This window comes from Paramormyrops kingsleyae, chromosome 2 (assembly GCF_048594095.1).
Source record: "Paramormyrops kingsleyae isolate MSU_618 chromosome 2, PKINGS_0.4, whole genome shotgun sequence".
NCBI classification, from domain to species: domain Eukaryota; kingdom Metazoa; phylum Chordata; class Actinopteri; order Osteoglossiformes; family Mormyridae; genus Paramormyrops; species Paramormyrops kingsleyae.
Window position 1 is genome coordinate 33,592,634 of NC_132798.1, and position 12,774 is coordinate 33,605,407.

Below are 12,774 nucleotides of genomic sequence, written 5' to 3' on the forward strand. Positions count from 1 at the left end.
AAGGAGGATTGCTTATCACGTTTGCTGACATAATCACTTGGGTACACCCTATGAAAATGAACTTTAAAATGTACTGACTATCATTAATAATATTACTTAGTGAATTAATCTGTGATAAAACACTTAGGTAGATATTTATGATCTTGCGTCATTTCCAGTCACTCGACATTTTTTGGGGTATGGTTTTTTACAGTTTTATTTTTCAATTCTTCAGATAGATCATCACACATTTTTTTTGTAAGGCACAAATCATTAAAAAGGAAAAAAAAAAAATCATCCAGAATAATAACCGCTCTGTGGATTCAAGGGAAAAAAGTAATGCAACAATCAGTAGTCCTTTTATGCACAAGTGACTGTCTGTGTCACTAGGGGGCAGCAAAGCAGCACATGGTTATAATTGCTTTATTATAGTGCAGAGTAAGTTTAGCTTTGGCCCTGAGCATGGTGTGCTGTTTGATTCTCACAGGATTGCTTCATTGTAGTGCAGCCAGTAAAGACAGCTGGACAGATCCACCCTTAGAAGTGTGTTTCATGAGCAGGGCTTGACTGTGGCGATTAAAAAAAAAAGCATCCTTCATAGGTCTCGATCCAACAATGGTGTACAATCCTTTTTGAAGGATAAATTTGCAAGAGTGTTTGATGAGACTGAGATCAATTGTCTGTAATGCAGGGAGGGCAGTAGTTTGATAAGGATGAATCAATATTCACAAGGTTGTTTGGCTGTCAAACTGGGATCTTATGTTCCTGAAGTACAACCTTCATTCCAGACCTTTATCTGGTGTATAAATTACTTTTATTAGGTATACCTGCTGGTTAATGCAAGCAGCCAATCATGCGGCTGCAGCTGAATGCATACAGTACGCAGACGTGGTAAAGACATTCCCTTACTGTGCGCTTAAGTGTTAGACTGGCTAAGCATTCTTGAATGTGGTTGATTGTTGGTGCCACGTGACGGTTCCAGCATTTCAGAAACAACCCCTGTGCTGGGATTTTCACATACAACAGTTTCTAGTGTTTACAGAGAATTGTGTGGTTAACAAAACATCCAATCAGTGACATTTCTGTTGCCAAAAACCCCTGGTTAATGAGAACGGTCAGAGGAGAATGGCCAGACTCGTTAAAGCTAACAGGAAGGCCACACGTGCAAAAAAAACAGCCCTGCCCAGCAGTGGTGGGCAGAATGGCGACTCTGAACATACAAATCATCAACCTTAAAGTGGGTCTGGAGGTTAAAGTGGATCCTTCTTGGTACTTCTAAAAATATTTTTAGAAGATGGTACTGAAAAGTGCTTTGTCCCATCTGTGTGATGGATGGCGGTGAGCAGCCGAGAATAAATGTTGATGTCACATGACTTTACCAGAAGGTTCCATAACTTATCTGGATCCTTATTTACAGATACTTGTGGTTTCCAAGTGTGAGAAACGAACATGCATCTTCATCTCAATCTCGATTCCTTTCCAAATCTGTAAGTGAGACGTTAGTCAGACCGTGTTTGAGATTCTAGCAGAAATTCTTTACAATGTACAAAACTTCTTTAATGAAATAACTTCAGCACAAACCTTCACAAAATGTTCAAAAGTGATTCCTTCGTAGAATTCATCTGGTGCCTGAGATAATTATACATTCTATTAGTAGTGTGTGTGTGCATATATATATATATATATATATATATATATATATATATATATATATATATATATATATATATATATATATATATATATATATATATATATATATATATATATATTTATTATACACACACACACACACACACACACACACACACACACACACACACAGTGGTACCTCAGTTCTCAAACTCAATAGAACTCCAATTTCTTAAAAAAAATTATCTAGAACTCGATCTGAATCTCAGAAGTTGAACTGTGAATGCCAACCTAATAACCTACATCAGCTTGCATCATACTAGACATCATAGCATTAGCACATAATCAGTAAAACACTACTGCACACAATTGATTTTATTAATACCTCCCAAGGGGGAACTTACTCAAATGAACGGACGCTCCTGGGGTTGCTGAGAGACATGGATAAAAAGCGAGACGACTCATTTAACTGGCCTGCTTCCTGGCTACAGAGATAGATACGTACCATGTGAACCACGGCGAGGCTGGCCACCTCCAGCATGGCTGCGTCTGCTATCTCCTTCGCCTCCTCTTGGTCTAAGTTGTCGCTCTGTGAGATCAGCACCTGAACCACCTAGTGAGGAGATTGGGGATTTGTAAGCTGGAGGACCAAGGCCTGAGTTATGCGCACCTCAGTAATTTAGGGATCTGTGTCCAACATCAGAAGGTTGTGGGTTCAAATCCCATGGCTAATAGAGCATCAACAGCAGACCCGTATGCAAGACCCTTTACCCAGTTTTCAGACACTGGCTGACCCTGCTCTCTCATCGTCACTTATACATCACTTTCAATAAAAGAGTCTGCTAAAAATAAAAGATATGTAGGTATAACCATCTGTACTGCAGGACTGGTGTTTCCTTACATGCCTGTACTCTTGCACGGTGATCTTGCCGTCATCATCAGTGTCATACATGTTGAAGAGGACTGGGAAGGGAAAAGCAGAAGATGTTTGGTCGATTGTCACAATTCTGAGATTCTGCTCCAACCCGGCTATTCCTGCCAGCTCTCATCAAAGAATGGAGCACACAATTAAATAAGTACATCTAAGAAATAAAACCATGTCTTTGTATTGTGGCAGGCGTTGCCGCGTCAGAGTGTTCATCAACACACGCCTTTTAGTAGCAAGACTGTATAATTAGCAGCCGACAGGGAGATTTTTTGGAACAAAAGCTGGGACACGTCATGGCTCTCAGGAATGAAAACCACACAGCCCTACTCTAAACATCATTAAGCGAAACATCAGAAAGCAGCCACTAATTACCCACATTTCCATTGTATTCTCCTGTTTCATAATTTACAACAACATCGCTCCCAAGCAATGTTTCCCAATCCGGTCCTCAGAGACCCACACACAGTCCACGTTTTTGCTCCCTCCCTACGGAGCAAGGAGGGAGCATAAATGTGGACTGTCTAGCAAGAAGTTCAGAGGAAACAAAAATGTGGACCAGCTATGGGGCCCCAAGGACCGGATTGGGAAACACTGCTTCCAAGCAATTGGGTGTGGAGAAGGTCTCCAGACTTATGCTTAATTGTTAATGAGAAACAGAAGCTGCGTTTCTTCTATCTAAGATGAAATGGTCCCGCATTGGGCCCGTTCCTCACAGTGGAGTTTCCGCTGGCGGAAGCTCTCTCGCTCCTCGGCTGTGAGGTTTGGATCTGTTGGTAGGAAGTAGGACATGACGATCAGGAACTCCTCAAAGCCGATCTCCGACACAGTGCCCCTGCCGTTGCCCTGGAAGTTCCTGCACAACAATTGCTGGGTTATATACTTCTGTCTGTGTCCTTGTGCCCAGTCAATGGGTCAGGACCACCACACTCACTTCCTAAAATTGTACACAGCTTTTCATAATAATCCGGGCCTGTGCTTTTGGCCTATTCCATCTGCTTACTATGCTACACTATAGCTAGTTTTTCACCAAATACACAGTAAAATACAGATGCTTCTCTACTTACGAACTTTCAGACATACGAATGGACTGTAAGTCCAAATGCTTTCATTAGGCTCCCGTTTCCTGTCTGCAACATCAGAATTTGTTCTGCGTGCCAATTCCACCTAGTACGAATTTTGGCCGCTACTTCCGCCGCGCAGCGTATCGGTAAGACGTGCTCTCGAGATCAAAGTTTACTTAGTTTTTATTGTGAAATATTCTGTGCATCCATTATCCATTTTTGTTTTGTGTATCATTAGTAATTTGTTTTAGGATAAGAAAACTTGTATTGACTTTATATCATTTACCTCATGTGGAATTCCTGTGTTACCAGCTGTTTCAAGTCATGTTGATTGATGTGTAGTTAAGTCCACGTTAGAGTATGTTTCCCCAGTCTGGTCATTAACGTCTTGACGTTTTCATTTTCCTTAGTGTGTTTCCCGAAATAAACCAGTGTTCACCTGATTTTGTCAGCTCCTGTGCTGCTTCCCCGTGCCGAATACGTGACAGAATGACTGGACTCGAGAAACATACTCTAACACGGACTTAAATAGACTAATTAACACAACTAGAAACAGCTGATGACACAGGGATTCCACACAAGGTAGCGAGGGGGGCGTGGCACACAGGAGGATCGGCACAAGCAGGGCATGACACATTCTTGCTTATGCATGTAGATTTGAGTACCCTTAAAATGATGTTTAATAATGACTTACGGACATTTCAAGTTATGAACGACTGTTCGGAACGTAACTCGTTCGTAAGTAGAGGATCGTCTGTAGTACTAATTTTTGTGTTCTGTACTGTAGTAAACTAGATGGAACGACAACAATATATTCCCTGGATGGCCCTGATAATCCCTCCTTCCATCTAATTCCTACTCCTTCCACACCCCTCAAGTTCTACAAGCTCTACCCCCCGACCCCTGAACACTCACCACCTCACAGGACAAAAAATCTTTATTAAAGGTATTAAAGGGCAACTTTGTGTGACTTGTCTCACTGTAATCAAGTTTACCAGATCTACGTCTATGACTGTCCTTTCATGTGTTACCACTAAGTGACACTGCTTCAGTTTTGGTGTGATTTGTCTCAAAATTTGATCAGTTCCAGATCTTCACCCCTAAAACTGTCAAATACTTTCTGAGTTATCTTGCTAATAAGCTAAATGTCTATGGTGGTGGCAAACCGGACCCAAAACCATACATGTTCTTCAGCTAAGGAATACAGTTTAGAGGTTAAGAAATGCATAAACAAACAGACTGAAGGATAATTGCTGGAGATAACTTTGGCAGGTACACATGTATGCATAGCCCACTTCATTACCCATCATCCCAGGCTCTTCTCCTTTTGTCTGCTAAATTTCAGTCTTACTGTGTTGTTATGGTAGAGTGCAGCTAATAAGCTATTTACAGTAATTATTTTCATTGAATAATCTATACAGCAAATGCAGTTTTCTTTTTTGATGTCTTTTGCCACAAGCCATGAGGATGATTCATCTTGACAAGCTGCAGACAGCTGGCCAAAGACATACTCATTGGAGCTTGCTTTGAAAACTGGTGATGTCAGTTTGGATGCCCTTTTAGGGTTTAGGGTTCCCAGAAAAAAAGCCTGGGTGTGGCTCTGCTGGTGTTTCAGAAATATCTGGAGGTTTTTACGGTAATTTTTACAGATGTAGCTCAGATGGTGTGCTACATCACCCACCTTTTATCGAAGAACGCTTCAATAATCTGGGACTGGATGGGGTTCAACTCCAGGTCCGAAATGACCCTGAAATGATCTCGTCTGCAAATGAAGATATTGCTGGTTTTTAATTCGTAATTTAGAAGATACATGTCCTTCAAAATACATTATATTTATTTACTTGTGTCACGCCCCGCTCCGTCCGCTCCCGATGTGTGCCACGCCCACCTCATTACCTTCTGTTTCGCCCTAATTGTTCCCACCTGTAGCTCGTTCTGTTACCTAGTCTTGTGTATTTAGTCCGAGTCTCAGTCTGTATTCCCCAGATCTGTCATCGTTGTATGGTCCGTCGTTGTCTGCACCTGTCCTTTTACCTACAATAAACCCTGCACTGGACCTTCTGGCTTCATTCGCTTGCTTCCGTGCTCGCGTTCCATCCCGAAGCTGACAGAATGACAGATCTCCGCAAGAAAGGATCCCCCCTAGCCGAGGAAGAGTACCTCGGCTTGGTAGACGAGGTCCTATACTGGCTGGCCCAACCCGAGATCCGAGAGGATCCCGCAGCACTCCGGTTAGCTCACCGAAGCCGGGATATCCTGGAGAGGATATCTGTCCCCGGCGACGCGCACCACGCGGACGTGGTGCGCGAAAGCCTCCAGCAGCTTCGGGAGGTAGCGGCTGCAGCCCTGCAAAGGCAGGTGGAGCGGGACAGCGGGCTGATGTACCGCTCACCACCCGCTGATGCGACCCCACTGCTGCCTTCCGGATCCAGAAGGAGAAAGAAGAGGCGAAAGGGAAAGGCTGAAGAAGCCGCCCCAACTCTCTTCTTGGGAGCGTGCTCCCTTCGCCCCGCCTGGGAGGACGCCTGGGTGATAGGTGGGCCCCAAGACGTGGAGGACCTGCCTGCTTTGGAGACTGGGGATGCCTGGCCAGAGCGCTGTCCTGGGAGAGGGAACAGCGCTGTTAGAGACGCCAGTCCCCGGGTCCCTAAAGCGAGAAAAGGGAGGGCGCATACGCGCTCAGCACCCCTCCTTCCTGCACCGGACCGGTTCGGTCCGGACCTGCCGGCGGTTGATGCCGCCGCTCTGCCCGCGGCACCGCCGGCTGCTGACGTCTCCTCTCTGCCAGCGACGTCGCCTGCTGCAGCTGCCGCCGCCCTGCCTGCGGCACCGCTTGCTGCAGCTTCCGCCGATCGGCCAGCAGCACTACCTCTCCGGTCTGCTGCCTCCGTCGATCCGCCTGCGGCTGCGCTGCCTGCTGCCTCCGCCGATCCGCCTGCGGCTGCGCTGCCTGCTGCCTCCGCCGATCCGCCTGCGGCGGCGCTGCCTGCTGCCTCCGCCGATCCGCCCGCGGCTGCGCTGCCTGCTGCCGTCGCCGATCTGCCTGCGGCTGCGCTGCCTGCTGCCGCCGCCGATCTGCCTGCGGCTGCGCTACCTGCTGCCGCCGCCGATCCGCCCGCGGCTGCGCTGCCTGCTGCCGCCGCCGATCTGCCTGCGGCTGCGCTGCCTGCTGCCGCCGCCGATCTGCCCGCGGCTGAGCTGCCTGCAGCCCCGCCTGCTGCAGCCGCCGCGATGCCGGCAGCACCGCTCGACCCGCCAGTCCTGCCTGTCTTCCCTGCTGCAGCTGCCGCCGCTCTGCCTGCGGCGCCGCCTGTTGCAGCTTCCGCCGCTTCGTCAGCGGCACCGCCCGTCCTGCCTGTCTTTCCTGCTGCAGCTGCCACCGCTCTACCTGCGGCACCGCCTGCTGCAGCTTCCGCCGCCTTGTCAGCGGCACCTCCTGACCTGCCTGACCCGTCTGTCCCATTGGACCCGCTTGCCCTGCCTGGCTTGCCTACAGTCCCGGTGGCTAGCCACGGGGTGACAGCGCCCGCCGAGGCGCCCCCTGCTGGCCGCGTGGAGGCGGCGTCCGCCGAGGCGCCCCCTGCTGGCCGCGTGCTGGTGGCTCCCGCCGGGGTGTCCCTGTCTGGCGCGCCCGGAGTGCGCGCCTTTGGGGGGGGGTTCTGCCCCGCGGCAGCGCCCCCTGCTGGCCGCGGGAGGGCAGCGCCCAACCTGCCAGCATCTGAACTGCCTGTCCTGCCGGCATCTGAACTGTTTGTCCTGCCGGCACCTGAACTGCCTGTCCTGCCGGCATCTGACCTACCTGTCCTACCGGCACCTGAACTGCCTCAGGTTGCCGCGGTTACGCCCCCTGCTGCCCGCGTGCTGGTGGCGCGCAATGAAGCGCCCCCTGCGGGCCGCACACCCGAGCCCGATTCACCTGACCTGCTCGTCTCGCCTGTCCAGCCGGCCCAGCCCTGCTCGCCTGTCCAGCCGGCCTTCGTTCCAGTCCTGCCCACGGCGCCGCCTGAGGCCGCCGTTCCGGTCCTGCCCGTGGCCCCGCCTGAGGCCGCCGCTCTGCCTGCGGCCACACCTGAGGCTCCGGCTGCCCCGCCTGTTGCCTCTTTAGAGGCCAAGACACTTGTTTGTCCAGACCTGACCTCCCTTGAGACTCCCTCGCCCTTACCCCGGCCAGACCAGCACCGCCCAGGACCCCGCCTGTCAGTGTCCCGTAAGGGACGGGGACACAGGCGTCGGGCCTGGGTCCCGCCCGCCATGCCCCCTGGCTCGCCCGTTCGGCCCCTAGCTCTGGCTCGGTGGCTGCCTGCGGGTCCTGCGCCTCGGGGTCGGCGGTCGCCGCCGGGCCCCCCCCTGGTCCCTGGGTGCCGGTCCTCGGTCCCGCCTCCGGCTCCCGGTCGGCCGCCTCCGGGCCCCCCTGCTCCGGCTTGGCGTCGGACGGCGCCTTCGCCGGCTGCGGCTGCGCCTCCGCCTGCCGCGGCTTCCCCCTCCTGCCTGCCTTCCCTGGTGTTCCCTCCTGCTCCCTCCTGGTCCCCTCCGTCACTCCCTCGTCCCGTCCCCTTGGTCCCTGGGTGGTCCCCTCCTGCTCCCTTCTCCCTCTCCCCTCCGGCCGCTGCCCGTCGCCCGCCTGGGCCTTTTCGTGCTCCCCTTGTTCCTCCTCCCTTTCCGTTCGTCCCGCCTGTTTCTCCTTCTGGTCCCTTTGTCCCTCCTTTTGGCACCCCTGGCCCTTTCGTGTCGCCTGTGGGTGTTCCCCCTGTGTCTCCCTTCTGGGTCTGTCTCTCCGCCTTCCCTGTTCTCTGTCAGGTCCTGTCCTTCGTTTCGTCCCTGTTCGTCTTTTGCGTCTCCGTCCTGTTCCCTGGGTTTGGTTGACGTTCTGTTTTTCAGGTCCTGTTCCCTCGTCCCGTCCGTCGCCTCCTCCCTGGCGCGCCCGGTGTGCGCGCCTTTGGGGGGGGGTTATGTCACGCCCCGCTCCGTCCGCTCCCGATGTGTGCCACGCCCACCTCATTACCTTCTGTTTCGCCCTAATTGTTCCCACCTGTAGCTCGTTCTGTTACCTAGTCTTGTGTATTTAGTCCGAGTCTCAGTCTGTATTCCCCAGATCTGTCATCGTTGTATGGTCCGTCGTTGTCTGCACCTGTCCTTTTACCTACAATAAACCCTGCACTGGACCTTCTGGCTTCATTCGCTTGCTTCCGTGCTCGCGTTCCATCCCGAAGCTGACAACTTGGCTCCATTGTGGGTTAAAATTAGCCCTTTATCAGCTGGGGTACAGCTAAAGCATAGATATATTAATCAAAACAAGCAAAACTGCAATAATTATAAGCTGTATTGTGTGTTTCTTTTTCAGGAGACAGTCTCTTCACATCATTGTATTTCAATTCTAAAAATGGGGGAGAGGTTGGGTATGAGCAGAGCCTGTAGGTGAGGAAGCCGTTGGCTGGCGATGCACAGACTGAGCTAGCGGAGAGCAGGCAGCCTTACCTGAGCTTGTCTCCGTTTTTGGTCAGATGCTTGAAGCGTCGGTGGAGGTTTCGGATCTGCTCCGGGGAAACTGGGGCGGAGACAGGACACACCAGTGAGCCCCGCAGAGACGCCTCGGCGAAACGCTTTATCGTTTCCATGGGCAGAGCCGGAGGCCATCTGTTCAGGACCTCGGCAACCCGCCAGTGTCACTAGAGCAAATCTGGGATTTGAATGGGTCACACAGAGACAAGCCACGCAGACAATGGTTTTGCCAGGGGGAGCCATTACTACCGTTACTATAACTACCAGTGATGTCGCCTAGTAATAATCCAGCAAAACACGTCTTACCGTGCAAAGACGGCACCATTGATTTGCATTAAAATAAAAAGAAACACATCAAAGACCATTTTTAAAATTAGGTACATTCATACATATTAATGCGTTGCATACATATTAATATGTTATACTAATAGTTTATTGTTACTTGTGCACAAATAATTACTCAATGTCAGTTAATAAATTGACTGATGGTGATTTACAATGTTAGTAAATGTGTCATTATGTATTTATAACAATGTCATATATTGCACACAATTTGCCAAAATAGAATTTATAAGTAGAACAGACTTTATTAATCCCTGTGGTGAAACTCTCTTTTTGCATACCCCATTTTGCTCTCCATGAGACACGCATACAAGGCACAGCAAGCTTGGGGGTCCCAGCCCAAGGTCAGGTGGGGTGCAGCGCACCTGGGGCTGGGGGTTAAGGGCCTTGCACAAGGGCCCGTGGGCATGTGACTTATTCTGCTGAAGCTCGAGCTCAAACCGGTGACCTTCCGATCAGAGGCACAGAGGCTAAGCCTGCTGAAATTAGATCAGAACTGGTCGAGGCAAGTCTTTGGAAAGTGAGACTAGTATCGCTATGTAAGACGGAACAAAGCTTAATATTGTGAGCAGAACTGCAAAGCTGGAAGCCTCTTGGTAAGGTGTTAGCACACACATGGGTTCCCTGGACCGGGGGTGGAACAACATCAAGGATGCGCAGTCTAGAAACCATACTGATTCCCACTGGACCCTGATACTGCCTGTCCATATCTCATAAGGGAAGCATTTCTGGTTACCTTCCTTAGTAATAACAGTAGATGGCTTAAGTATTTAGCCTGTACTGAATGTGTTAGACTGTTTTAAATAGATAACTGCTTCCCAGCCCTGAAAGCAATGCTTAGTTCAAAGTCAGGAATACACACCTCATACCCACACAAACAGTTCCTGTTCAGGTAAACCAGCCAAACTGGACCTGTTTAGAGGTATTCATCAGAGAATTTAAAATCTAGATAATGACAAGAGAGACACAATGGAGGGTACTGTTTGGGGAATGCGAACAAAGCGCAGAGATTCAGGAGTTTTACACAATAATCATTTTACAATGTGTACAGGCGGGGTTGGGGGTAATGTTTTAGGAGACAATTTGATATTGGGAGCAATTCATTTAGTGGGCTACATTTGTGCATTAAAAATAGGAAATGAAACGGATCCACTTTTAGATCAATATCACACTGAATAACTGCTAAGAGACGCTTACAATGGCTTTTACAGACATGAAGAAAACGTATACTTACTGTTTTAACAGCTCAGACACATGGATAATGATACGGATGTTACAACGCTGGGAACATGATGGCGCCACTCAGTACTATTACTCACATCGATAAATTACAAATATTTATTAGATGGGTGGACACAGGATCACCACTTACCAAGCTGTTTACCGCACACTTCGGTATTTACCCGCCAGGGTGAGCGATATTATGAAAGCTTTAAAAACAGTACGCCCTCTGTATAACAGAAGAATAACACATAACTCAGATAATTAAAATGAAAATTAAAGACCGCTCCACTATACATTAAAATATCATTTGAATGTGTTGTACAGGTTAAATGTTTGTCCTGCTTTGATTAAATCTACGGAACGCAAGTTAAAGATGTTTTGCAACGAACGCATTACAATTACATTTGCAAAGCAGTGTTTGCAAATTCCCTGGCAGGAAACCAGCCATCACCCACACATCAAGCGTTAAGGCGAATTTTTTTTTTTACTATCAAGACCATCAATTTCAATTTCTCATCGTAGCGCCAATATTCAGCCAGTCTTTCACACAAATAGGAACTAAACTGCTGAAAAGTCCTTAATAAAAGTGCATATTTGTTCAATTATGTGCATCTGCCTTTCGTTTTTATTTTGTAGCCTACTTCACTTAATTGGCTTCGGTTGGAACATATTTAACGTTCAGATTTGATATAAGTTGTATGTTTTTCGTATAATTAGTAGTATACATGTGATATAAAACATCTTTAAAAGAGTGAAAAATCTAGAAGATCTAAAACTGGAAGTTAGGAAGATGCATTGGTTTGGATGTGTGATGTATTCCCTGCAGAAACAAACAGTAGCGGGGTTTAGCTGGTCTAATTAAGATGGTCCTAGATGCTCATGTCCCAGCTGTTGCTGCTCTTTGATGGTTTAGCTGGGTGGGTAACCATGCAGTTGGTATGCTTATGTAGCCAGCCCATCAAGCTAGGCGTGCTGGTTTGACCACCTAAACCTGCCAGAAATACCATTATACGCTCGTATAACCAGCTAAACAATCAAACTATCATGCGAAAACATACCTTAAACTGGTCAACCGGCTAAACCAGGTCGAGCGCATTTTTTTTCAGCAGGGTTGTTACTACTGACAGTGATGGTACACCACTTCAGCGATCTGCTGCCATCATAAAATCCACTTAACTACCCCTGTTTTAACTGGAAGGAAGGTCTGGGAAATCTGGCGCAGCACGCATTTAAAATGCTTGAATAAATAAATCTGATTATCGTTCATCATCTGTTCAAAGCCAGATTCATTGTCAAGCCTCCATAACACTGTGTATTTGGTTCAATAAATAATAAAAAAAAAAAAAAAATGCGACCTTTGCTCCTATGTTATGAATAAAACACCCTTTAGGAAAAACGGCTTACAATAAAACTTTGTAAGTATGAACATATAAAAATGCGTGACCCGCTTCTAACGTAGAAAGCGCGAACAGTTTTGAGGAAGTGTGGATCATCCACCAGACAGCGTAGTTATACTGTAAGTGTACCGAATACTTACATCCTGTCCTGGTCGCAAGGTCTTCATAATTATCCTCCTGATGCACGGACTGGAAAGCCCCCATTACTTTGTTTTACTTGTTACTACTTATTATTACTTATTAATAATAAATGTATAAATTGCAATAATAATTATTATTATTATTGCACGAAACAGACAAGAAAGATAATGTAGAAAGCGAGGAGCAGCAGTACCCCGCAAGCTGCCTGGTACCTGCCCTCGGCCGCACACTACCTGCGCTGAACTGCGCTCCCTCACGCTCTTTCGCTTTCGCAATTTTTACGGAACAATCGGCTGCGGCGTCTCCATGGTCCTAGTGCAAGGCATTCAATTCAGGCCCTCGATTCCATATCCAGGCCTTGTTTTTCAGTTCTCCTAGGTAGTTAGTTTAACAATTACTGATTCTGATTGGTCAGAGGCTTCACACCTGGCTCACAGGTAAGGAAGGCTGGAAAATCAGCAGGGCTCGGCCCTTGAGGACCGTGAGTTGAATAGCCCTGTCCTAGTGCAACTAACCATAACATTGAAACACACATATCGACTTCCTCTCCGTGTTCATTAAGGCTTTTACA

At 48.3% G+C, this 12,774-nt stretch overlaps 1 protein-coding gene across 1 annotated transcript; it reads right to left on the reverse strand.

Moving 5' to 3' along the window:
• Positions 1–178: 178 nt before the first annotated feature.
• Positions 179–12,475, reverse strand: tesca (tescalcin a). Its single transcript, XM_023828942.2, has 8 exons — positions 12,203–12,475; positions 9,076–9,145; positions 5,282–5,362; positions 3,253–3,392; positions 2,513–2,574; positions 2,117–2,224; positions 1,561–1,608; positions 179–1,464 (listed from the first exon to the last, which is right to left on the reverse strand). The coding sequence occupies exons 1-8, from the start codon at positions 12,264–12,266 to the stop codon at positions 1,387–1,389; spliced, it is 651 nt and encodes a 216-aa protein (XP_023684710.2). The 5' UTR covers positions 12,267–12,475; the 3' UTR covers positions 179–1,386.
• Between the last annotated feature and the right edge of the window lie 299 nt (positions 12,476–12,774).

Coding starts and splice junctions, on each gene's coding strand:
- tesca (XM_023828942.2), bottom strand. CDS start 12,266: ATGGGGGCTTTCCAGTCCGTGCATCAGGAGGATAATTATGAAGACCTT. Junction 5,363..9,075: donor AAAAACGGAGACAAGCTCAG/GTAAGGCTGCCT, acceptor CTTCATTTGCAG/ACGAGATCATTTCAGGGTCA. Junction 1,609..2,116: donor GCCTCGCCGTGGTTCACATG/GTACGTATCTAT, acceptor TAATTATCTCAG/GCACCAGATGAATTCTACGA.